General features: G+C 38.6%; 1 protein-coding gene across 4 annotated transcripts in view; it reads right to left on the bottom strand.

Moving 5' to 3' along the window:
• The window catches only part of klhl8 (kelch-like family member 8), a 27949-nt gene continuing 1253 nt past the window's right edge, over positions 1–26696 (bottom strand). Inside the window, exons 1-12 of one of the 4 annotated variants that reach the window (XM_043695764.1) lie at positions 26496–26668; positions 22616–22736; positions 20710–20796; positions 19987–20288; positions 16415–16963; positions 13513–13699; positions 11643–11786; positions 11449–11560; positions 8303–8471; positions 6976–7135; positions 5713–5914; positions 1–2050 (exon numbers count right to left, since the gene is read on the bottom strand). In XM_043695764.1, the coding sequence (XP_043551699.1) occupies positions 1927–2050; positions 5713–5914; positions 6976–7135; positions 8303–8471; positions 11449–11560; positions 11643–11786; positions 13513–13699; positions 16415–16963; positions 19987–20184 (1845 nt within the window). In that variant the 5' untranslated portion in view covers positions 20185–20288; positions 20710–20796; positions 22616–22736; positions 26496–26668 and the 3' untranslated portion in view covers positions 1–1926. Of the gene's footprint in view, positions 2051–5712; positions 5915–6975; positions 7136–8302; positions 8472–11448; positions 11561–11642; positions 11787–13512; positions 13700–16414; positions 16964–19986; positions 20289–20709; positions 20797–22615; positions 22737–26495; positions 26669–26696 lie in introns of those variants that run through there. The other 3 variants (XM_043695754.1, XM_043695774.1, XM_043695782.1) reach the window with 3 other exon arrangements.

The following is a 26696-nucleotide window of genomic DNA, read 5'->3' as shown; positions in this document are numbered from 1 at the left end:
TGCACACAAATGTAGGTTTTTAATATATTATACAGACAATATCAATGCCTCAATTATAACAAGTTACAAATCTTATTTGTATACAAAGATTGAGACTCAACAAAACTTTTCCTCAAGCTACAAAAGTCTTCAATGTTACTCAGCACTGCCAATAAAAATAGTTAAATTTTATTGCGTTTGAAATGTCATAATTCAACCACTTCAAATAATTCATAAATGATAATAAAGCAAAAAGTCACACAAATAATTTAATTCAAACGAACATAATATTTTGGATTTTTAATTTAGTTTTTAAACAACATTCATGCTTTCAATTATAACAATGAACCTACTTCAATGGAAAAATATTTGCTAAGAATGTTAAAGACTACTAATTTTAGATCAGTTTATAAAATCTTTCTGAACAATATTTTCAAAACAGTGCATTACTTAAATATGCTTAAGGGTTAAATAAGGACAAGTGAATTTTCCTTGTTGACATTTTATTTATCAGCTTAATACTATAGAATTTGTTACTTAGCCTGAAGCATTCGCAAAAATATATTGTTTCTGTGTGCTACCTCTCATGATGACTGTAAACTATAGCTTGAAATACTCTGAATGCCAACACTTCTTACTGCTACCAGACTGGATTCTCTCAAAAATAATTTGGTAGATAACTGTTCTATATGTATTTGTTTTCTCCCATCTCTTTCCCAGTCAAAACAGAGGTTTATTTCTGTCCCTCTGTCTGATTGACAATTCTTCAACGAAGAGGTCTTTGTAACCATAGATTAAGCCAGGGCTGAAATTATCCTTGTGTGTTAAACTCCCTGTTTGGGGAAGCACATTCCATGAGGAACCTGGCTGTAATTAGGGCTTAATGTGCAAAAATACAGAAACACTCAGTTTTTCCAAATTTAAAGAGGAGAAATGTATTATTCCTTTGCTTCATTCATTCTCAAAAATCCATAATAACTCTCCTTTAAGAAAATAAAACTGCAAGGAGAAATACACCAAAGTAAATATTCAGAGCTAATACATAGAGATCTGTAGGAATGTCAACTTATGCAATATTTAAGATGTGTTTTCTTTCTCAAAGTATTTATGAAATATACAATAGCACTACTACTGAAAATCTTAGTCCACTTTCTGACTCCCCAGACATGTCTAATTTTGAAATTGCTATTGCTTTCAATTTGTGCAGCGGTGCAAATCACTGATGAGGATACAGGCAGTTTGGCCATTAAACAAGTAGTGCACTATTGCATTTAACTCCACAAAACAATAATTATTGCTTAACAAATTTCTCATTGAAAACATGGGTAATTATATGTAGCTTAAAAGGTTTGCAGAAAAAAACAAGGCCACACACTTACCACAAATGGCTTAAAACTGGGGCAGAGAAGGGAGAGGAATACATTTAGTATTCCTTTAAAAAGAGATTTTAGAACCAACCCATTTTTCAATGTGAAAAAAATCTACAACATTTATGCTTTTGACAGATCACATTTTAAAACTGCCACGAAGCTTGTTTTTCTTCTGCATCTCGTTTTGCTATCATATTACAAAGGTATATTAAAATAAGATTTATTTGTCCACAGCCAATATTGCAGAGCTCAATCTTAGATTTATAATGAGAAATTCAATTCACAAAGTGAATGCATAGTGCATTCAATCCTGCCTTAAACAGTTCCAAAGGAACAGCAATGCAAATGAAATGGGGGTTGAAGGCCAACAGGATAGTATCAACACCTAGAATCATTCTGACAAATAAAATCTACCTGTAAGAAAATGCCATGCATTTTATATATCAAACAAAACAATTACAGGGCACATGATCAATTCTCCCTGCCTTTGCTTTCATTTTTTAATAATTGATTGACCAGAATGGAAACATTCTTCTAAGATTATTTTCTCGATTGTATTCCACGACATTTGTAAGTGTCACATGCAGTCAACAACATTGCTGGACCCTTGACCCACATCTCTAATTTGGCTAACCAGAGAGGCGCACACAGCAACTCCAGCTCCAGCCCTGCAGTGTGAAATGGATCCAACTAACTCCCACCTATATAAGAAAGTAAAAAGGGAAAATACATTATGAAAAGCATCAGCTAATAAATCCATTGAATTTCCTCCTTTTCAGGAAGAGATTATCCATATTAACGCTTACTATTCTGGTTTACTTATTTTAAGAGTGCATCCTGATAATTTTCTCTCTCATGTAAATATTCTCATCATGTTGTGATACATCCAGCAAGGAAACTAACTGCAGGCGACTAAAAAGGATTAACATGAATAAACAATCCATGTTAGCAATGTATTAAGAGGGAAAATATTTTAAAATACTTAACATGGGAAATGTGAAATTATGTTGGTAGAAAGAATAGTAAAACAATTTTTTAAATGATAAAGAAATATGAGTAAATATTGATATGAAGAGAAATTTAGACAAACCCAAACACCAATCACAGCAAGAAATAAGAAAACAAATAATATGTTTGCCTTAAATAAAAGCAGAAGTTACTGGAGAAACACAGAAAAGGAGGAATATTGGACTCCACAGATGCTACCAGACTGAGTTTTTCAGCACATTTTTCTCATTATTCAGATTTTCAGAATTCTCAGCACTTTGTTTTATAATATGGTAGCTTTTAAGTCTTTATTGCAAAGCAGCTGGAGTGCAAGTATAAGAAAGTCTCTTTGCAATTATGAAAGACTTGTTGAGGCCATTGGATGGACTTTCAATCTCTCTTCCTAAGAAAGGTTAACCTTGCCTCACAGGGAGAGCAATGAAAATTGTCTCAATTGATTCCTAAAATGAAATGGTTGTTATGAGAACAGATCAAGTAATATAGCCTACATTGAAGTAAAGAAGAGAGATATTTGAAATGTATTAAATTCTTCAAGGGCTTACAAGTTTAAATTCAAAAGGCAGTTTCTGTTGGTTGAAGAACCTGCACCAAGAAGCTGTATTCTCAGGACATTAAATCAACTATTTAGGACCAGGAGGATGAGGAGTAACTTCTTCATTAAGAGAGCTGAGATGTTTTGGGGTTCTTGCCCCAAAGGGCCATGGATGCTCACTCATTGCCTACTTTTAATGCTGTCATCAATAGTGTTTTGGAACATTAAGGGAATAAATGACTATAGAAAAGTGGTGTGCAAGCAGAATCTCAACTGGGATCGTTTTGCAAGGTGGAGCTACCTTGAGGGACCATATGGCTACTCTTGCTCCTATTTTCTCAAAGGTAGTAGGCACAAGGAGTATCAACAACTATTAGACCACAGAGGGGTAAAATATAATCAATTCATTGTTATGTACTAATATTCAATGCCAAAACAACCAAACCATAATACACAGTTAATTTCACAGCAGTTATTCCATCACAAACATTCCATCACAGTGGATTTTCATTAGTAAATAAAGTGGTCTGTGGTGGCATGAATTTTAAAAGCATTTGCAGTAGGAACAAATGCAACAGCATATGATTCACTCTCCAAAAATGATGCAGAGAAGATTGCTGTGATTGGATTACTCAGGAGGGTGAGGGAGAATCATGGTATAAATGATCTGCTTCATCAAATAACATTATGAAAATGGTCTGTATAACACTGACAGGAGACTTGAGAATTCAAATTTGTAAACATTGTGGATCACAGTATGCTTACATTGCAAAGATCTAATAGTGGGTGAGATTGTGCTCTCACTCATTTTAAAATGTTGGGAAAGAACAAATTCACTGCATGAAAATCACTTTTCTTTCATTTTATTGATTATATATTAGATTACAATGTCAAAAACATGATGCTGGAAAAACACAGCGAGTCAGGCAGCATTGGAAGAACAGGAGAGTCGAGGTTTCAAGCGTGAGCTCTTCATCAGGAATGACGGGGTGGCCCAGGTGGGCTGGCAGGTTTGATCTGGGGGAAGGGGGAGGTGGGGGAAGGGGAAGGTGGGGGGAAATGAGGAAACCAGTGAAATTGACATTGATCCTGTGTGGTTGGAGGGTCCCAAAGAGGAAGAGGAGGTGTTCTTCCTCCAGGAGTCGGGTGGCTAGACTTTGGTGGTGTGGAGGAGGCCCAGGACTTGCACGTCCTTGGGGGAGTGGAAGCGGAGTTAAAGTGTTCGGCTACAGGGCAGTGGGTTGTTTAGTGCATGGGCCCCAAAGATGCTCTCTGAAACATTCTACAAGTTGACATCCTGTATCCCCAACATAGAGAAGACCACATCAAGAGCAATTGACACAGTAGAAGGTGTGTGTGGAAGTACGGGTACATCTGTCAGACATGGAAGGATCCTTGGGGGGCCTTGGACGGATGGGAGGCATGCAGCATGGGTTCTGCATTTCTCGCAGTGATAGGGGAAGGTGACACAAGTAGAGGTTAGATTGGTGGGACGTGTGGACCTTACAAGGGAGTCACTGAGGGAATGGCCTCTGCGGAATACAGATATGGGTGGGGAGGGAAATATATCCCTGGTGGTGGGGTCTGTGTGTCAGTGGCAGAAATGGCGGAGATGATACCGGTTGTATCCGGAGGTTGTGGGGTGGTAGGTGAGGACCATAGGGGGGTTTTGCCCTTGTTGCAGTTGAAGGGGTGGGGTTCAAGGGCAGAGGTACGGGAAGTGGAGAAGATGCGTTGGAGTGCATCATCGACTACGTAGGAGGGGAAACTGTGGTCCTTGAGGAAGGAGCCTATCTGGGATGTTCTATGGTGGAATTGATCCTCTTGGGAGCAGATGTGATGGAGGTGGAGGAATTGGGAATAAGGGATAGCATTTTTACAAGGGGAGATGTAGTCCAGGTAGCTGTGGGAGTCAGTGTGTTTGAAGTAGATGTCTGTGTTGAGTTGGTCACCGAAGATGGAGATGGAGAGATCCAGAAAGGGAAGGGGAAGTGTCTGAGATGGTCCAGGTGAACTGGAAGTCAGGGTGGAAGGTGTTCATGAAGTTGGTGAACTGTTCAACCTCCTTACGAGAGCAGAAGGTGGCACCGATACAAGTCATCGACAGTGGAGGAAAAGGTGGGGAATGGTGCTGGTTTAGCTGTGGAAAATGGACTGTTCCACGTAACCGATAAAGAGGCAGGCATAGCTGGGGCCCATGCGGGTTCCCATAGCTACCCCTTTGGTGTGGAGGAAGTGGAAGGATTCAAAGGGGAAAATGCTGAGATTGAGGACCAGTTCAGCCATTTGAATGAGCATGTCAGTGGAAAGGTACTGGTTGGGTTGGCGGGACCGCAAGAAACAGAGGGCTTGGAGGCCTTCACCACGGCAGATGGATGCATACAGGGTCTGGATGTCCATGGTGAAGTTGAGGTGTTGGGGGCCAGGGAAACAAAATTCATGGAGGTGGTGCTCAATTTAGCCCTTCAACTTGAATCTATCAGGGAAGGGCAAATTGTATTTCAGAACCCGAGTCCATAACACCAATTGTACAAGTAATATAACATTTGTAACAATACAAGAGAGGTGCAGAAAGATTAAGTTTGAAATTTTGTGTACAGGTAGACTGTAAAAGGTAAAGATTCTTGTCTTTTTCAAATTCCAACTTATGTAAATACAGTAATTTGGAGGGCAATCAATATTTTCCTTTCTAGAATGTTCAGTAATGGACGAAGTTGCAAAAAGGATCACAACATTCAACACAAGGTAAAAAGCTCAATTCCAACAATGGCACATATTGATGATCAACATAGAAATTGATGATCAACAGACATACATATTTACCTGTTCATCACTGGATCATAAGCTTCCACTGTATTCAGATAAATATTTCCATTGTGCCCACCAACCGCAAAGATTTTACCCATTAGAGTCGCAACCCCAACGCCACCACGGGGTGTTGTAAGCTCTGCCACATACTCCCACTTATTTGTACGTGGATCAAATCGTTCCACAGAGCTGAGTGGAGAGTTATCATCAAAACCACCTAAATTAAAAACAAATAGATTTAGACTGCAAAGGGGATAAAAACGAAATGCTGTAATGGTACAAGAACAAGAAACATCACCATTGGGACGCAGGCTGAACTCTTTTCCAGCATTGTATCTTGGAACACAGGATGCACTGAAATCAACCAACCAACTCAAATTGTTAAAAAGAAAAACACTACTGACAGGCCTTTCACTGGATCACTACTGTGCGCAACACAGTGACAAAGTACAATTGCAGTGCCACTTGCCCCACAACAGAAAGGTAAAAGGAAAAGAAAACTTATCAACTCAAAAAACAGAAACACAATAAAATCATTGCATATGAGAAAATTAAAGTTGCTTCATAAATTTGAGAATAGAAAAAGGTTTTAGTAATTTTCATGTAATAGAGTCAAATTAACAAATCAATACAGCAGCACTTCCAATACTAATTCAAAGCCAGCCCAACCCTGAGAACATGCTGCATTTTCTTCTGTGCAGACAGTGGGGTGGAACCAAATGAAGCTTCATGCTTCTCCAATCAAGCATGTTCTCAAATTCTATTTCCCAAAAAATAAAATTAAGGACAAATTTATCTCTTGTTCACCATTTATGAATTAAACTATGCAACAAGGCATTAATTTCTATTGATTTAGAAAATGCATTTTATGACTGAAGGGAAAAACAGTGGAAGATTGGACTCAGAATTATGCCTTTCAAGTAGATGACAATCATATTGCAACCATATTATTGTGATGGAGTATAATTTAGGGTATTTAATTGAATTAAAGTTCACTGAAAGCAGGTTGCACTCACTGCTAGTAACATTCCTATCTTCTTCTCATCCCTCACTTCTTTTCTAATCTTCATGTGTTGTGTAAGTCAAAAAGAATGTATAAAGCACAGTCACATGTACATAAATACATATACACAGCACACATTTTATCTGATTTGTCCCCATACTGAATTTGAAGATAGGAATGACCATATCATTAAGTCACTATCTTAATTTCATTTGATTCTTGTTTTCAATGAACCATTTGTTAAAAGTATATCAATACGTAAGATTTTTACTTGCCTACTATGTATAAGCAACCGTTTAATTCACCAACTCCATTTCCAGCTCTTCTTTGTCCCATGTCCTTCATTTCTATCCATTTATCCAAGTAGGGATCATATCTTTCAATGCTAGACAAAGATACCATGCCATCGTTCCCACCAACAGCATACACATGGCTCTAAACGAAGAAATGAGCAAACGTTTGGCCACAGTTATATCATGAAACAGGAAAACGGTAGAACAAAATCACATTGAGGCAACAACATTTGCTACAGACAGAAGTTTGGCATTGTACTCTTACAGATTTGTTAAAACAAGATATGACAAAGTTGAAAGTCCATTTTAATACATGTTTTAGACCATAGTCTTCAAAAAAATGACTAAATACTACAAAAGTTAAATAAATCGAGACAACTTACTGTCTTCTCTGGTGTTTATGCTTGAAATGACCTAAAGTGCATACATATTTCCTCTTTTCTGTTTAGTTACTAAGTGTAGTGATCGAGACATCACCCCCAAATTTGGAAAAACCACCAGACAGTCCAGGAGGGCTAACAGCCTTATTTACAACTTCTTTAGGAGTTCCTTTGAAATAACATCATAAAATGAATTCAAATTCTTGAATTCATTTCACAAGCATTCAGATGGGCTCATCCATACCAGTTACTATTCTCCACACATACCACCTTCATTTCTTTATCTAATCCCATCAAATATATCCTCTTTGTTGTGTTTATCTAGATTCCCTTTGAAGGTAACTGTGCCTTTACATCAACCAGTGCCTCTGGTAACATTTTGGAAATATTAACCATTCGCTGGGTAAAGAGGTTTCTCCTGAAAACCAACAGTCCAAGGTACTGATTTCACCCTTCTTCATTTCAATATTTGCCCCCCATTAAATCCTTTTTAATCTAAAATGCCTCCATTTACTCTCCAATCTTCACTTTTCTACAGAAAAGGTCCTTAATATATTTAAAATTCCCTGCTAGGGATAGCCTCTCAGTTCTGGTATATTTGCAATATTTTACTTTAGGTTATTCTCCAGTGTCTCTAGATTCTTTGTATAACATGTGCACAATACAATTTGGGTCTAAATCAAGGATCTAAGTTTAATGTAAATTTGAAAAACAGGTTTTCCCTCTCAAAACAAACTCATACTTTTTTTAAAAGTTTGTAGATTTAGGATTCATAATCATAACTTATCTAGAAATTTCAAACAGTCTTCACTGCATTGTGGGATGTGATTAACATGGATTACGTAAAATGTAATAATAATCTTGAAATGTTCAGAAATAAGCATTACCAGAAACACAAAATACAAGTTAATAAGTTATGTAGTACTCACTCTGAGTGCAACTGAACCCACACCACCCCTTGGTGTGTTCATTGCTGCCACGGTGCTCCACATGTCAGAGTCTATATCATATCTCTCAACATCACTAAAGCATGTATGGTCATCTAGACCTCCAATGGCATAAATTGGACCCCCAAGGGAAGCCAGAGAAATACCTCTCCTGAAGATATTAAAGTAATATCAATTTCAGAACTGAACCAAGACATCAGAATCATATCAAGCTTTTAGATTACTTAAGATTACTTACAGTATGGAAACAGGCTCTTCAGCCCAACAAGTCCACACTGACCCTCCAAACAGCAACGCACCCAGACCCATTCCCCTACAATTACCCCTTCACCTAACACCTCGGGCAATTTAGTATGAACAATTCACCTAACCTGCACATTTTTGGACTGTGGGAGGAAACCGGAACACCCGGAGGAAACCCACGCAGACACGGGGAGAATGTGCAAACTCCACACAGACAGTTGCTTGAGGCAGGAACTGAACCCGGGTCTCTGGTGCTGTGAGGCCGCAGTGCTAACTACTGTGCCACTGTGCCGTCCTTTACTATATATAAAATACACTTTTTAAATCATCTTTAAGTGACAATTTTGTGTCACTCCCAGAATATCAGGAAACAGAATATATCTACAAACTCCATCAGAATAGACAAAATAATACAATGTGGTGAGAAGCAGAACACAGAAGAGGTAGAAATATAAATCCAAGTTGACTTGTGTAACACCTACCTATACTGCCACTTAACAGACAAATGATGTCATCACTGGCTGGTAAATTTTAAACTATTTTAATTGACAGCACTGGCAGGCCTGTGTACTAGGAGTGCTAACATACAGGGTACAAAATAAGAAATTAAAACTGAAAGCAAAAGCCCAACTTAACGTTTTGCAAAACGTCTGCTTTAAAGCAGAAATGAAAGGGCAGGACTGAATTAAGAATTGACGAAAAAGACATTTCCTTTACCAGAACTTACAACTCAACCATTTCTCCATGATTTTTGAATACTTTACTATTTCTTTGACCTCTTTACTGTACAATAGGAACACAGGAACAGGAGTAGGCCATTCAGCCCTTCAAACCTGTTTCACCATTCAATGGGATCATGGTTGTTCTGCATGCAATTCCAGATCTCTTAATACTTCTGCTTTAAACAAATAAATCTCAGATTTAAAAATTAACTGATCTAGCATCAACTACCAATTGTAGAAGAGAGTTTCAAACCCTTTACCAACCTAACATCTCTCCTGCATTATCTAGTCCTGATTCTCAGACTACAGGTCATTCTGGTATAACTTGTTTCGAAAACATGAACTCGCTATAAAGTGATTGACAAATTGTGGATACTGTTTGGATAAAGCGAACTTTCCACTGAAAGGGAGTAGCAATCGTGTACATTGTAATTTTCTATAGCTGTTTCCATAGCGTGATTTTCTACAGCGCGGGGTTGCAGAGGAACACAAGTGTTGTGTTAAAGCAGAACGACCCATATGCCTCCTGGCTCTAGAATCTCCAATCTGTGGGAACAGTTTATCTTTATCCTTTCCTGTTAATAGCTTGAAGATATCAATCAGATCATTCCTTATCCTTCTAAATTCTAGAGAAATCTGGTTTAGCTCAGTTGGCTGGACAGTTGGCTGTGATGCTGAGTAGTGACAACGGCAACCACACCACCATCACCACCGGCTGAGGTTACCATGAAGGACTCTTTCTCAATGCCTCTCCTTACCGGAAGCATGGTGACCCTCAAGTTAAATCATCACCAGTCACCTTTCTCTAATGAAAAAGCAGTCCTATGGTCCAGTAAGACAGTGGTGACTTTAAATTTAACCTTGAAGCCCAGAAATCATTCTTGTAAACCTACACTGTGCTCTCTCCAAGGCCAATATATTTCTTCCGAAGGTATGGAACCCAGATCTTATCACAGTACTCCAACTGGGGTCTAACCAAAGTTTTGCCTAGTTGCAACACAAACACCACATCCTATATTCCAGTCCTCTAAAAATAAATGCCATTGAGTTTCACTTACTGATCTGCAAATCACTGATTAGATGTATCATCACCACCTGGCATTTAGACAAGTCATTTGGTGAGTTTGACACCCAGGGAATGAAACTGTGAAATTTAAAGATGATGTTAAGAGACATGGCAGTGGTTATATAACATTCTGGTCGAAGGACTAGAATAATTTATACAACTCCATCATTGTCAGAAAAAGTTCTCAAGCTACCTCACATGAATGAGGAAAATGGACACAAGAATACATAAATGAATAGATGGAGTGACAACTGTTTGATCAATTAAACAACTTTTAAGGAAGGTTTTTAAAGGAAGGTCTTTAAAAAATGGAGACAGAAGCAAAGTGGTAGGATTGGAAATGGAATGCCAGACTGTGGGATCTCAACAGTTGAAGACATAACTTTGTGTGCACGGTGGCTCAGTCGTTAGCACTGCTGCGTCACAGCACCAGAGACCTGGGTTCGATTCCAGCCTCAAGTGATTGTCTGTGTGGAGTTTGCACATTCTCCCCATGTCTGCATGGGTTTCCTCCCACAGCACAGGTTAGGTAAATTGGCCATGCTAAATTGCCCATAGTGTTCAGGGATGTGTAGGTTTGGTGCATTAGTCAGGGGTCAGCGTAGAGTAATATGGTAGGGAAATGAGTTTGGGTGGGATACTCTTCAGAGGGTCAGTATAGACTTGTTGGGCTGAATGGCCTGTTTCCACACAGTAGGGATTCTAAGGAGAAAAAAAATCACCAAAGGTAAGATGGAAAGAAATGGCCAGGGACACAGTTCAAAAAGAAAAGGCTTTAAAGCTACAGTTACTCAAAGGTAAGTATGTAAAGGCAAGTGTTTTAAAAAAATAGACAACAAATACTTGGGAACCAGGAGCCAGTCTACATCAGTGAAAAGACTTTTGCATAACAACACAGCTGGGTGCTCCCAATGCACCATCAGATCACTTCTACATGGAAGATTAACTCAATTGGTCTTCTTGCTTCCTTTACTAAATCACGAAAATTATTTAAAATCTAGATGAAAGGATGAGGATTTTATTGCATAATTTGAAAGATTGGGTTGTTTTACTTAACACGTCATAGTTTAAATGCTGCTATTTAAAGATAAGCCTACCTTTTAGTGTTCATGGAGGCTTTCATCATCCATTTATTTGTCAGTGGATCAAATACTTCCATGCTGCCTAAATGCTCATTTCCATCATGCCCTCCAACAGCATAAACTTTCCCTATGTTTCAAAAAAATTAAGTGATTAAAAATGTTAATAGGTTTTCAAAAATAAATGTTATATCAGTTAAAATATTATTCACCATCCACTGAGATTACTCCAACATGTCGTCGCCGGCTGTTCATTTCTGGCGCAAAGAACCAGCTGTTTTTGCTAATCGAGTAACACTCGATGCTACGGAATGGGTCACCTGCTCCTCCTCTGCCACCAACACAGAACAAGACACCTGTAGCAAATAGATTAAACATAGAATCTGAATTTTCATAGTTTAATATCAAAATAACCTCATCTTTTACCAGGATAACAAAATAAGAATAAATGGTGACCACAAATCATAAAAATTGAGTAATTACAGACATGGCAAACAAATTCAAGTTCACATCAAGTTTCCCTTTATTTGATGTTTTTACAGTACTGTGCAGAGTATGTAGCCAAGGAAAAACAACATTAGTTGAGAAAAGTAAAATTTTGATCTATAATGCAATAAAGTGCTGTGTTTCACAGATCATACCATGAAAAATCTGATTAAGATTGCAATAATTGAGACAGATTTTGGAGAGCTGATAAGCTATTGTTTAGAACTTTGAACAGATGAATTAACTTCAAATCGAAAGTAGATTAACTGGTAGAAAGAAACCAAATAGGAGAAAGGGAGGACTGCCGATGCTGGAGGTCAGAGTAGAGAGTGTGGTGTTGGAAAAGCACAGCAGGTCAGGCAGCATCTGAGGAACAGGAGAATCGGCGTTTCGGGCATAAGCCCTTCATCATTCCTGATAAAGGGCCAAACATCAATTCTCCTCCTCCTCGGAAGCCGCCTAACCGGCCATGCTTTTCCAACACCACACTCTCAACTCTGGTAGAAAGAAATCACTACTATTCTCACTCTTAGAATAAAATTATACATTTCAACTAATGAAGCAAAAATAATTTGAATCTGTAAATAGCACTGTCCACTGAAACTGAATACTTTAAAAGGTATCTTCATGGAAACGACATTAGAATGTCAATGTTGCACCCGGAATCAACATAAATAATTCAATATAACCTATTTTAACAAAACAATGCCTCCAGAAAAACTGCAGTTTCCCAATTTATTAGAAAATCTGACTGTATTGCAATATGAAAACTGTTGATTAAAAATTCTCAAATTTCAGTGTCGGAAAACAACAAGAAAAATAAAACGTTTATATGAAGGATAATAATGTTCTAATAAGATATAATCTTATTCATTTAGCAGAAAATGCTTTTATAACAAGTCTCCCTTATTACAATCACTTTTATTACAAAAATAAAAATGGAACAATAAATCAGACCTAGCCATAAATTTAACTCCAGTTTGTTGCACTGACAAAACCCCAACTCCCCATAATAAGTCATCATGCTCCCAGTACAGCACAGCTTCCAGTCACGAAATCATTTCAGTATACAGAATCTGTGATTTTATTTTGTTGGAAGATATACTTAATACCTTTCTATCTTTGTCACTATTGCCTTTATTGTTCACAAAATAGTCTTGCGATATATTCATCAACTGATACAGTGCACAAGGATTTCACATTTACACAATTCTTACTTTCCCAATTGCTGTGGGCAGATGTTGGACTTGAAGATCTACATGGAAGTTATAGCAGCGACAGAATGAGCACAGCCTAGCCTACAGGTCATTTCAATCCAATTAACTCTTACCAAATAGGTCACGGTATTCAGTCTTGCAGGCAAATGATAAGTTTAACAACGTCAGCCCTGAGCAAGAGTGAAGGGTGAATGTAAACGTATATGCGAGATGAGTGTTACAGATATTTAACTAAAAACTTGGAGGATCCAACAGCAGTAAGTCTAATACTTAAAAATGAGGTTACAGCTTGTGTCAATACAAGAATTGAAAAGTTCTCTCTTTAAAAGAAGTTTGTATTAGAATCATTTATTCAAATCAAATAAATAAGTTTTGTTACCAGCTGTGTGTTTTCTTGATGTTGTGCGTATGGAATATTCAAAGTCTGGTACTGGCTTGTTGCTCAACTGAAGATGGTAGTTTCTAGCTTCATCCAACAGGTCCCTGCATTTCAGATTCTGTCTGATTATGTTTTCTTTAGCCACAAACCCCATGAGAAACTCAACAGGCAACAAAGGCAATCGAACCTGCCAGTAAAGAACAACTAATTATTATAACTGATGGAATTCCTATTGCTGCTGCTACACTATGTGACTGTTTCTTTACAAAAAAGAAAGTAAGACTTGCACACAGAGATATATATATATATATTATTGCCGCTTATTACCAGAGTATATTCTAAACTAATTTGCAATCGAAGCACTTTTAAAATGTAATCACTGCTGTAACGTAGGATACATGGTGTATTTCTAAGCTGCAGAAACAAGGTATTGAGCTGGATGATCAACCGTAATTATGTTGAGTGGCCAAGCAAACTGAAAAGGCTATTCTTGCTCCTAATTTGTGTCGATGCAATTCTTAGGGTCCAACATTTGCAAAGTAAATGTAATAACGTGTGTAGAAACTGGGAGATCAAATGGCATGTGATCAGGTATCTTGTGACATGGTATCACAGATTCTGTACAATGTGGAAGCAGGCCATTCAGCCCAACAAGTCCACACCAAAGAGCACCAATACAGACACCTCACCCTCCATTCCTGTAATCCTGTATTTCTCATTGCTGATCCACCTAGCCTGCAGATCCCTGGACACTATGGGCAATTTAGCATGGCCAATCCATGTAACCTGCACATCTCTGGACTGGATGTTAGCTCAGCCTGTACAATGACACATTCTTTGCTTCACTTTTCATTATTAATGTTTTAAAATGAAATTGTAAAGAGCAATCTGGTAAAGGACAATAAACCATTCCAGCTTCACATTCAAAAAAACGGTCAAGACTATTTTTCAGTAAGTTATCTGCCATAGTTGTAACTATGCACCCACAGCTCTAGATTACTGTATTGAAGAGGATGCATGCCTGGTCTCTAATTGGTCCAGCCATCTTTTAATGCAAGCTAACTTCTTGAGGCTCAGTCTCTTTTTCAAGGTGGCTCTGCTCTCTGGCAGGACTGAACTAGAGACGGGAATGTTTACTACTCGAGCTGCCTTAACTTGTCTTGCAAAGTTTCTCTGATGTCAAGATAGGCAGCCACTTTCATTCTTTTCCTTGCTGGAGTGAACTGCTTGAATACTTTTGTCTTAAGCTTCAGGAATGATTAACAAACTCAGCAATCTCCCACTTAACTTTCACTTCACACCTTGGTTTCCTACTTGCTGTCTCAACTTCGTTGTGTCCAATCGACAGCACTTTTGATTTTATCGCAGGTTATACTTGCATGGTTTTAGTGAGGTTGCAATATTGAATTATGGCTTGCCTGTGTTTTTAGACATCCACTCAATTGGTTGTCATGGTCATATGGCAAGTTTGTGCAAGTTTAGCTAATCTGGAGTTACCAGTTCAGAACTTCAATTTATCATAGGATTTCCTGTTCTGCAGAGGAAACCTGATAACTTCCTAACAGGAGATTCAGATTATCCAATTTTGACTCAACACAATTGTGCCATAATAAACAAAAATGGTTTTAACACAAAAAGCAGGATTACTAACGGCTGCAAGTAAAGAAATAGAACAATTGTCCAGAGTGGGTACGAATGTGCATGTTCAAAGGCCAAAATTTGAAAAGCAAGATCAAAAGCTGCATACACAATTAAACAGAACAACAAAAATTAGGCAGAGGGAACAGAATTCATGATCTTAAATTGTTGAACTCAAATGGTGAATTCAGAAGGCTGCAAAAATGTTTAGTTGTAAGATAAGGTGCCTCAACCTTGTGTTGAAAAGAACATATCTGGGATACATGTTTGTGGCTTAAAATTCTTCATTGTATAGCTTACTGGAGGGAAGAAATGGCAAGGCTTCCATTTGCCAGTCTATCCCATTTTTGTCCCAGTCACAAATTTCATGAAAGAAATGGCTACTATTAGATGTTCCATGATGCCCTGTAGCATCGTATGGACTTCAAAGTGGCACCATTCCTTTCTACCGTGGAAGGAGAGTAGCCTGTTTCAGTTGAAGAATCAGGACTTCTCTTTTAAGAAAAAGGTCATACTTTCCAAGTAAGGATGAGTCCTCCAATTCCACTAGATAGATAGCTTGGAAGTACTATGCTTTATGGGCAAAGGAAGCACAACTGGTGAGGTATGGCAGTTGAATCCGTCCTGGCAATTTCACTCTTTTTGCAAATACCAGCTTGGGAAGGACCTCAATCAGTGCCTGTGCCCACCCTTCATAGGAAGTTTATGACCTGTTAAATGACTACAAACCTACTAGAAGTATGTTGTATCTTAAATTCCAAGCCTTGTCTAATTTACAGAATTGAAGTGCCTTGAACAATCCAAGCATTTCAGAGGTTTAATATCTTAGAAGAAAACAAAGATTTTCTCTACATGCCTTAAATGCAAAACAAATGCCAAATCAAATCTGTAATTAAAAATTACAGCCAGAATCACATAACCATCACATGCTTTAGAAACAAACAGTGCCCCCAGTTCATCAATCCTGTTACTGCAAATTCGCGCTAATGAAACACGTGTTATAACAGAATGACCTGTACCGTCCAACCACCAATACTAGTCATCTAGTACTTGCGCGAATACCAAACAGACATGGATGATGGATAAAACAGAGACCATAAAAACTGGGTTCATTTTGTCTGGCTCTTTTTTTTTAAAATGGCGAAGTCACTCATGTCTCCTTAATATCTTTGAAATCCTCCACATCCTCAACAAATGGGTAAATGTGTTAAAAGGACTTCCAATTACACCAGCAAAATTGAACTGCAAATTAATGTCAACCCACCTGAGCAACAACTTGATCCAACCATTTAGCATGATGCTGTGGATTCGAGTGCAACCACTTCATAGCAGCATTATATACTTGCTCTTCTTTTTCCACATTCAAATCACTGGATGAAAGAAGTGCGATGAGATGCTTTGGTGAAACATTTACAAAGTCTTCACATTCTACTACTTCATTAAAATGCTCACAGGCATATTTATCTGCCATGCCCATCAAGTCAACTCGGTTGTGACTTTCAGCAAAAGATCGGACTGCTAAGCAATTTGATGGGTGAAAATGGGCTTTCATGTATTCACAGCATGCCTTAGCCACAAGTTCTACCTGCAGAATGCAAGCAGCATAGAGAAGAGGTTGCACGTTGTCTACAGTAAGTGTAATCCTGGAGCAATATGCAAATCTGACAAGGTCATCCATCGCATCGCCATCAAAATCTTTAATCTCTATCAAATCTTGTTTGGCTTCAGCCATCTCAGAAAGGAACATTGCTCTGAAATAGGGAATCACACAGGCCAGCACCAATTTGTGGCATGGGATAAGCTTGGACCCCACCTACGCAGTGAGAAAACAAAAGAATATCACTTTAGTAACAATTTAAAATGAAGCTAAACCTATAGTCTTTGAGTGCAATCATGCACAACAAGTAGCCAGATCTACTAAGCAGGGAACAATCGCTGACACAGATTACTTTCTGTACAAAGTATTAATTTGCAATAAACAGCAAATTAACTTCTTAAAATTATAACATGAATATTTTGAACGTTTCTGGCCAACCGACTTATTTTGCAGTTTTGACTTACAGAATCAGATAAACTGGTTTATGTGAATAAAATTAAGTTTAACACATTAGGTGCGAAAACTAGCTCCTGAAAACTCAAAATATTAATTATTATCCAATATAAAATGTATAAATGATAATTTAATCAGATGATTAGCAAACCTGAAAGAGGTGAACATTCATAAGCATTTGAGTGGGTGTGATAACACACACCTCAAGCAATTACTGCCAACACTGTACTTATCGAGTCAGATGTACAGCACAGAAACAGACCCTTTGGTCCAACTTGTCCATGCCAACCAGATACCCCATCCCAATCTAGTCCCACCTGCCAGCACCCAGCCCATATCCCCCCAAACTCCTCTTATTCATATACCCATCCAGGTGCCTTTTAAACGTTGCAATTGTACTAGCCTGCGTCACTTCCTCTGGCAGCCCATTCCACACATGCACCACCCTCTGCGTGAAAAAGTTGCCCCTTGGGTCTCTTTTATTTCTTTCTGCTCTCACCCTAAACCTATGCACTCTAATTCTGGATTCCCCCACCCCAGGGAAAATTCCTTGTCTATTTACCCTATCCATGTTCCTCATGAGTTTATAAACGTCTATAAGGTCACCCCCTCAGCCTCCAACGCTCCAGGGAAAACAGCCCTAAGTCTATTCAATCTCATTTAAAAACACTTTGAATTAAACTAATATAAGCAATCTCAGAAACAGTTCATCCCTAGTTTAGAAAGTATTTTGCAGCTGTGCATCAGTTCCAACCTACTCAGTAAAATTATTACTGGGATCAGTGCAAGTCTGTATTAAACACAAAAATAAACAAAACATAGTCCACTCATGTATGATAATAAACCTATATATAGAATATACAGAACAGTAACAGACCATTCAGTTCAACTGATCTACACTTGTAAATGATCCACATGAGCTAATGACTGAGCCATTATAATTTTTACATGCAACAATTTGATTAAAAAATAAACCTCAAATGAAGATTTCACTTTCTTCATTAGAACCGACAAAAGGAAACGTCTGTCAACTCAAACGTTCAAGAATGCTGTTACCACCTTTCAAATAGGAATCTTTAGCGATACATTAGTTTACCAACAATTTCTCTAAGCTTCCTAATGACAAAAATTATACCTAGTGATTACATAGGATGCAATGATTTTCAAACCTCAATTTGTCAAAAAATTAAAAGCATGTTAACATAGCAAACTGTCATAACAGTGTTATTGTTGTTTACTTTAAAACAAAAATTTGCATTGAAGGGTTAGAAATAAAATGACTGTTTACCAAACAGGTTATTCTAATTTAATAAAGATACTTAATTAACATCACGCACTGGTATTGACCAGTTAACTGCATTAGCTGCTATTTATGCTGCTGACAAGCAAATTTAATACAGATTGTATCACATTAAAAGACTTCCAACATGCCCCCGACAAAGACTGGAATCAAACTGGATCAAAAGCTACTACCCCATCTAGACCATGCAAGAATACATTACACTAAGACAGAATTTGTTGCCTGTCACTGTAATAATTTTTTTTGTATTTATTCAGAGGATGAGGGAGTCACTGGCTGGGCCAGCATTTATTGCCCATCTTTAATAGCCCAGAGGGTAGTCAACAGCATTGCTCTGGGTCTGCACTCACATGCAGACCAGATTGGATAAGGATGGCAGTTTCCTTCCCTAAAGGACATTAACAAACCAGATGGATTTTTCCAACAATTGGAAATGGAGTCATTAACAGACTCTTCTTTCCAGATTTTTTATTGAATTCAAATTCCACCATCTGCCATGCTGGGCTTCAAGCCCAGGTCCCCAGAATATTACCTGGGTCTCTGGATTAATAGCTTAGTAATAATACTTCTAGGCCATCACCTTCCCCTGAAAATAAAGTATGCATAGAGTTATTTAGACTGCCTTTATTCTTCTATTAAGTTTCAACAAATAAATATCAACATAGACTTAGGAGTGTAATTAGCTTTTTAACCTGAGAGCACAGTTTGACCAAGAGGCTCAAACGCCTCCAGTTGCATCAGCTGAAATATTACTGAGTGTCATTTTGGTATATTTAAGAAACTAACTAGAGAGTCCTTTTAATACTCCACCAAGAATGCAGATGCTATATACAATCTCAAAACATTGAGAATTTTTGGTATATCAAGATTTTACAGATATATGCTTGCACAATATTTTCCCTAAGCTTAGTGCAACAAGACCTTCAAATACACCAACCTTTATTAGCAAAACAATAACATTAATCCAGATTATCACAGAGAGGTCGCACCAGAGTATTAAACTTTATAGTTTTGTTAAAGAGTCAACATGCAAGTCAGAAATTTCTCTATGCCAGTGTTTCACCAATCCCTACTGTTTCACCCAACAGAGTTACTAACACTTTTAAGCAAAAGTAGTGTATTATATTCTACCACTAGAAGAATTCTAATACAGCATTGCAGTGCAACTGATTAAAACCATGCCATTGATGAGCATAAGTTCTGAAATATTGGGGTTTGCACAGTACATTAGCTCATTGGAACACCACTGTTCAGCATTTGCTAAATTACACTAATATTCATCAAGTCCTGTGATAGCTCAAGAAAAATTAATTTGCCATCCCACTGAATATTTAAAATGAAAAGTCCTAATGAGGACACTTAGAGTAAGATTAAGTTTCACATTCCTAATTTACTTTTCACTCCTGTCTGTCAAGAGTGTGTTGCTGATGAGAGAAACATGTCTTTGTTTTTATTTTAAAGCCTGAAAGAATGGCATTCTTCTCACCTTCAATGTTACATCACATAGCTCTTTGGCTTCATAGAACTGAAATAGAGCACGGTGATATTCCTTCCAAGCTTCATCTGCTTCAAAAATAAAACATCCATCTGCTTCAGTATCATGGGTAAATGTCCTGCAGTGAAGCCTCCTGTTCTTCAGCTGATGATGCTTCAAGTTTTCTGGAATCATATCACCTGAAGCCATTTGTTTAAATGCTATGCCTTCTGGTGAAGTATCTAATTGTAAGGTTCAAGACAATACCTTTTGTGGGTCAAGCATTTTGGTAATATTTGCAAATGTATTTTTTCCTAGGTAAAACAAATACCAATGAATTAGCAATTTCACAGACTCTCATCCACAATCAACAAGACATAGTATTTGTCAGATAATTTATATCTGAGACAAATAGAATAAAACAGGCCCCAACCTTTTATATTAATACTGAATAATAATGGGTAATTTTAATTCATTTGATGGCATTGGAAAAACATCACCAATTTACACACAAATATTCAAATTATAATTTGACACGCTGCATTTCTGTAAACTCAGTTTTTATAATTGGGGTTTCAGACCAAGGAAATTATTTGAGATCTGAATGATCATGGGAAGACACTGGGCCAAATTTTGGTGGGGCACAATGGCTCATTTCAGTGCAACGGTCAATTTTTCTTCTAGAGGAAATCCAATTTTCCCTCTACTTTCAATCCAGCAGTATTTCTCTCTCACCTTTTTATGGGTCAGGAACATTTTTGGAAGTCCACAAAAAGCACATCTGGTTTGAAAGGTGATGAAGCTAATGGAATCAGGTACATTCTGAAAGGAAAGTACAAGTGTTTTTCCACTTCAAGTTCATTATTAGGTGCTGTAATATAGATCTGATTTTAATGCAGAGATGAATCACACTAAACCGTCCTTTAAAGATTAAGTTGACATTGATATTGATCAGCTTTGTGTACAACATAACGCAGTGGAACATGTTACAAAATGTCCTGTCATCTTTTCTATCATGATTTAAACTGCTCTATGATTATTGAAAAAAATTATATAATCCTAGTTTTGATACTGATAGCTTGCATGGAGCATACAAATGGCATCAGAGGTCTGAGGGAACATTGGCTGACATGGGGTGGTGAGGTTTATGAAACTTTTATTGTGGAGATTTGGGATACCATATTAGAGAACTGAGTTGGCCTTCTGACTAGCTGACCTTCGCAGTTATACTCTTCACGCACTAGTATAGCTGGCAAACTGCACTGTAGACCTGACAGGGGTAAAAAAGACATAAGTGGTGTGTGAAGCCATATGCTGTTGTGTGTATGGTTTCTGAACTGTGTCTCATGGAAGATTAAAACCACTGAAGTGAATGGACAAGAACATAGCAGATGAAATATAATGTGGGAAAATGAGACGCTATCTATTTTGATAGGAGAAACATCAGCAAAGTATTGCTTAAGGCTGGAAAGTGTAGAAATACAAAGGGGATTTAAGTCACTGAAGGCTAACATGCAAGTGTAGGAAGCTATTAGGAAGGCTAATGCCATGTTAGCTTTTATTGCAAGAGGATTTACACAGAAATAGTAAAGTCTTGCCTCAATCATATAGCAGTTTGCTTAGACCACACCTGGAGTACTACATTTATCATTGTTCTCATCTTAAGCAATTATTGCCATAGAGGGAGTGCAACAAAAGTTCACCAAATTTGTTCGAAGAGAGATTGGGTAATCTGGATCTGTATTTGAAGAATGAAAGGGGATCTCATTGAAACTTACAAACTACTTAGAGGTAGACAGGATATATGCAAGAAAGATGTTTACCCTGGCTGGAGAGTCTAGAATCAGGGGATAATCATTTAAAAATAAAGAGGATGCCATTTATGACCCAAATAAGAAAAATATTTTTTACTCAGTGCTGAAAACCTGATGAATTCTTTCCCACAGAAGGCTGGGAAGCTCAGTCTTGGATTGCTAGATTTCAGATCAGCAGTGGTGTACAATGTTATGAAGATGAGGTGGATAAAAAGCACCGTGTGCTTAATCAGCCATGATTGTATTGAATGGCAGAGCAGGCACAAAAGGAGTGTGTGTCCTATTCCTGCTCCCTTTTTGATTGCTATATATAAACTGTCATAAATATTTTCTTGGAATTTGTGATTCAAGTCCCTGTATTAGAGTCATACAGGTGTGTAGGCCAAATGCTGGCAAATTAAACTAGTTTTTTTTTAGGATATCTGGACAGCATGGACGAGTTGGACTGAAGGGTGCTCCCGTGCTGCATATCTCTATGACTCTATGAGTGGGGTAGCTGTATTTATAAAGACAACATTGTGATGGTGACTAGTGAAATAGGTTCAATAGATCGTGATGTGGAATCAGTTCAAGTGGAAATAAGGAATAGCAAACAAAACAGATCACAGATGGAAACTATCTACAGGCCCTTAAGGTGCTTCATTGCAAAACAAAATAATGGCGGAGTGTCTGAAGGGTGATTCTGGGTGATTTTAATCTGCATATATTGACTGGACAAATCTGATGGGCAAGAGTAAAATGAAAGACAAATTTGTTCAGTGCAAAGATAGTTTCTTAGAGTAGTTCATTGCAGAAGCTACTTGGCAGCAGGCTATTATATATCTAACCATGTGTCATGAGGTAGCTTGAAGAGATCTTCTGGTTAAGGATCCTTGAAGGGGTAGCAATGGTAGAATCACAAATTCAGTTTGAGGGAGAACATCTCAGGCTTCAAACCAGCGATTTCACCTTAAAAAAAGGGCAATTGAAGAAAATATTGCTTTAGTGGGCAGGAAATATAGACTAGCCCAATGGAAGATGCAACTGTGGATTAGTAACAGGGAACAAGAAAATGGTAGATAATTAAAAACAATATTTTGCATTGGCTTCACGGCAGAAGACAGTATATGCAGACAAATAATGTCAGATAAGCAAGGTGTTAATTGAAGGAAACATTCTCAGTCACAGCACCAGGTTATATTCCACAGGTTTATTTGGAAGCACAAGTTTTCGGAGTGCTTCTTCTTCATCAGGTAGCTAGTGGTGCAGGATCATAGGACACAGAATTTATAGCAAAATTATAGCACTGCTCCGAAAGCTTGTACTTCCAAATAACCCGGTTGGACTGTTAACCTGGTGTTGAGTGATTTTTGATTTTATCCACCCCACTCCAATGCCAGCACCTCCACATCTTTCTCAAACACAAGGGACAAAACATTTGACAAACTAGTAGGAGTAAAGTAAACAAATTGCCAGAACCTTATGGCCTGATTCCAAGGTTTTAAGGAAAGTGGCTGCAGAGGTAGTGGAGGCATTTCCAAGAGGGTTCCAGCAGATTGAAACAATGCTAATGTAATGCCCTGTTCAAGAAAGGCTAGAGACAAAAAGCCGGAAACTACAGGGCAGCACAGTTGGTCAATGGTTAACACCCAATGGTTAACTCTGCTGCCTCACAGCACCAGGAACCGGAGTTCAATTCCACCCTTGGGTGATTGCCTGTGTGGAGTTTTCATGTTCTCCCAGTGTCTGCGCAGGTTCCCTCCCATAGTCCAAAGATGTGCAGGTTAGGTGGATTAGCCACAGAAAATGCAGTGTTCCAGGGACAGGGGTGAATCAGGGGTGGGATGTCCAAGTAGCTTGCTTCCACACTGTAGTGATTTTATCTTAACATGTGTTATTTGGGTAAATGCAAGTCCATTATAAAGGAAGAAACAGCAGGACATTTAGAAAAAAAATTACAGTCAAACAGTCAACAGTTTTGTGAGACATAAATCATAATTGACAAAACTGCAAGAATTCTTTGAGGGAGTTCTTAAAAGGAACCAGCAAATGTAATGTTTTGGATTTTCAGAAAGAATTCAAATAGGGTACCACATAAAAGCTCACGGTATTAACACGGATTGAGGAATGGTTAACGTACCCAAAAGTTGGGATGAATGGATCTCTTCCAGGTTGGAAAGATCTAACTATTGGAGTGTCAAAAGGATCAGTCCTTGGGCCTCAATAATTTACTGTCAATAATAATGACTTGGACAAGGAGCAAAGTACAATTTATCTATATTTGTTTACAATAAGCAATAGGAAATATGATGTGAACATAAGGAATCTGCAAGGGAAGATAAGTTGAGCGAGTGTGCAAAACCTTGGCAGATTGAGTTTGATGTGGGAAGTTGTAAAGTCATGGACTTTGCTATAAAGAATCAAAACAGACGATTTAGTTTGAGAGATTCTCCAAAAAAAGTGAAGCACAGAGGGTTCTGAAAGTTCTTGTGCATGAAATACGAGAAACATGCAGTTTCGACAAGTAATTAAGGCAGTAAATGGAATTTTGGCCTTCACTGCTATTAGTTGGACATTAAAAATTGGATTCTATGATGAAGGGATGTATTGGCATGGAAGCAGTTCAGGGAATAACAAGCCGATTCCTGCAATGAATTATAGAATCCCTACAATGCGGAAATAGTGGACTTTTCAAGTCAAACAGGTTAGGCCTTTATCCATTAGAGTTTAGCAGAGGTGATCTTATTGAAACAGAAGAATCTGAGAGGGCTTGATATTGAGAAGATGTTTCCATTGGTAAGGAATCTTGAACATAATAAGGTGAGAATAGGGCAACACTTTTTTGAAATTGAGAAGCAAAGGAATTTCTTCTGAGCTTTTTTGAATGTCTAGAATTCTTTATTCTAGAGTGTTGTGGAAGTAAGATCACAAAGTATTTAAAGAGGAGGTAGGTAGCATTTTGAAATATATAGGAGTTCATACAGTCATAGAGATATATAGCACAGAAACAGTCCCTTCAGTCAAACCTGACCATGCCAAACGGATATTCTAAATAAATCTAGTCCTGTTTGCCAGCACTTAGCTCATATCCCTCTAAACCTTTCCCATTCACATACTCAGTCAGATGCCTTTTAAATGTTGTAATTGTACCATTTCCTCTGGCAGCTCATTCCAAATGCACACCACCTTGTGTATGAAAAGGTTGCCCATTAGATCCCTTTTAAATCTTTCCCCTTTCACCAAACCTATGCCCTCTAGTCTAGGCTGCCCCAACCCAGGGAAAAGACCTTGTCTGCTTACCCTATCCAGTCCTCATGATTTTATAAACCTCTGAGGTTACCTTTCAGCCTCTAATGCTCCAGGGAAAATAGCCCCAGCCTATTCAGCCTCTCCCGATAACTCAAATTCTCCAACCCTGGCAAAGCATTCTTGTAAATCTTTTCTAAACCCTTTCAAGTTTCACAACATCCTTCCTAAAGCAGAAACACCAGAATTGCACACAGTATTCCAATAGTGGCCTAACCAATATCCTGTGCAGCTACAACATGACCTCCCAACTCCTATATTCAATTCAATGCAATGACCAATAAAGGTAAGTATACCAAACACTTCTTCACTATGCTGCCTACTTGTGACACCACTTTCATGGAACTATGAACCTGCACTCCAAGATCTCTTTGTTCAGTAACACTCCCCAGGATCTTACTATTAACTGCATAAATCCTGCCATGATTCACCTCCAAAATGCAACACCTCACATTTATCTATATGAAGCTCCATCTGCGAACCCATTGGCCCATCTGATCAAGATCTCTGTATTCTGAGGCAACGTTCTTCACAGTCCACTTTACCTCCAATTTTGGCATCATCTACAAACTTACTAACCATACCTCCTACATTCACATCCAAATCATTTACATAAGGTGACAAAAAAAAGCTGTGGACCCAGCACCTATCCTTGAGACACACCACCAGTTGAAGCCATGGAGAACTGACAACGGGGGACTAAAGAGGCCTGGTGTAGATTAGACATGATTTTATAGAATGGAGGGGCGGATTTGATTGGACTACCTCTATTCCTGTTTATGTTTTGATTGCAGGAGTAGAATATTTGCCGCCTTAAAAGCGTCTGTTTGTTCAAATGAACCCCATTCGGCTGTTTTTAATTAAATGAACCCACGATGCTTCCAAAGGTTCTTCAGAGAGGAGATGGCAAAAGTTCTGAACCCCCCCCCCCCCCTCTCCTCTCCAGGAGGTTTGTTAACCCGCTCTGATAAAACAGTGATCTCGGAGACTGTCACCTTCCCGATTCCAGGTGCTCAATCATCCGGGGAGGAGCGATAACAAGGAGTTATAACGGTATTATTCTTCTATTCTGAAGTTACACTTCAGCGGCGTAAACAAAACAAATGTGTAGAAGACCAGAGTGTTACTGGGAGTGTGATCCCAATCGCGCATCAGTGAAGGAGGTGACAACACTAGCAAGCGGCCAGACCGAGCCTGAACACCCCCCCCCCCAAAACAGCAAATACAAACACCACAGAGAGAAAATAAAACACCACGTTCAACAACTAAAACTCAGCCTCAGTGAAGAGGCCGAGAGTTTACACTTTGTTCATTATTAACTCCACCCGCACACCGCAGCCCGACTGCATTTCGGATTAAAACACGGAAACTTCCAACTCCGCCGCTCTCGGGCCCGAACCGGCTCGACTTTCTCCGACATACCTTCCCCCGGCGGGATGTTCGTACGGGCCATCGCGGGGAAGACTGAAAACACGACGGAGAATCCAACCGGGACCCGGCTCCCAGCTCCGACACCCAACCGCCCAGCGCTGGCCTCGCACTTCCGGCCTGCTCGAGCGGCGCTGCAGCCAGTATCCCTGAGGTGACGCGCTACTGCCCCGCCCCCCCCCGCCCCCTCGCCGC

This window comes from Chiloscyllium plagiosum, chromosome 1, assembly GCF_004010195.1.
Source record: "Chiloscyllium plagiosum isolate BGI_BamShark_2017 chromosome 1, ASM401019v2, whole genome shotgun sequence".
NCBI lineage: Eukaryota > Metazoa > Chordata > Chondrichthyes > Orectolobiformes > Hemiscylliidae > Chiloscyllium > Chiloscyllium plagiosum.
Note: the sequence above shows the minus strand (reverse complement) of the source record. Positions and strands in the feature narration are given on the sequence as shown.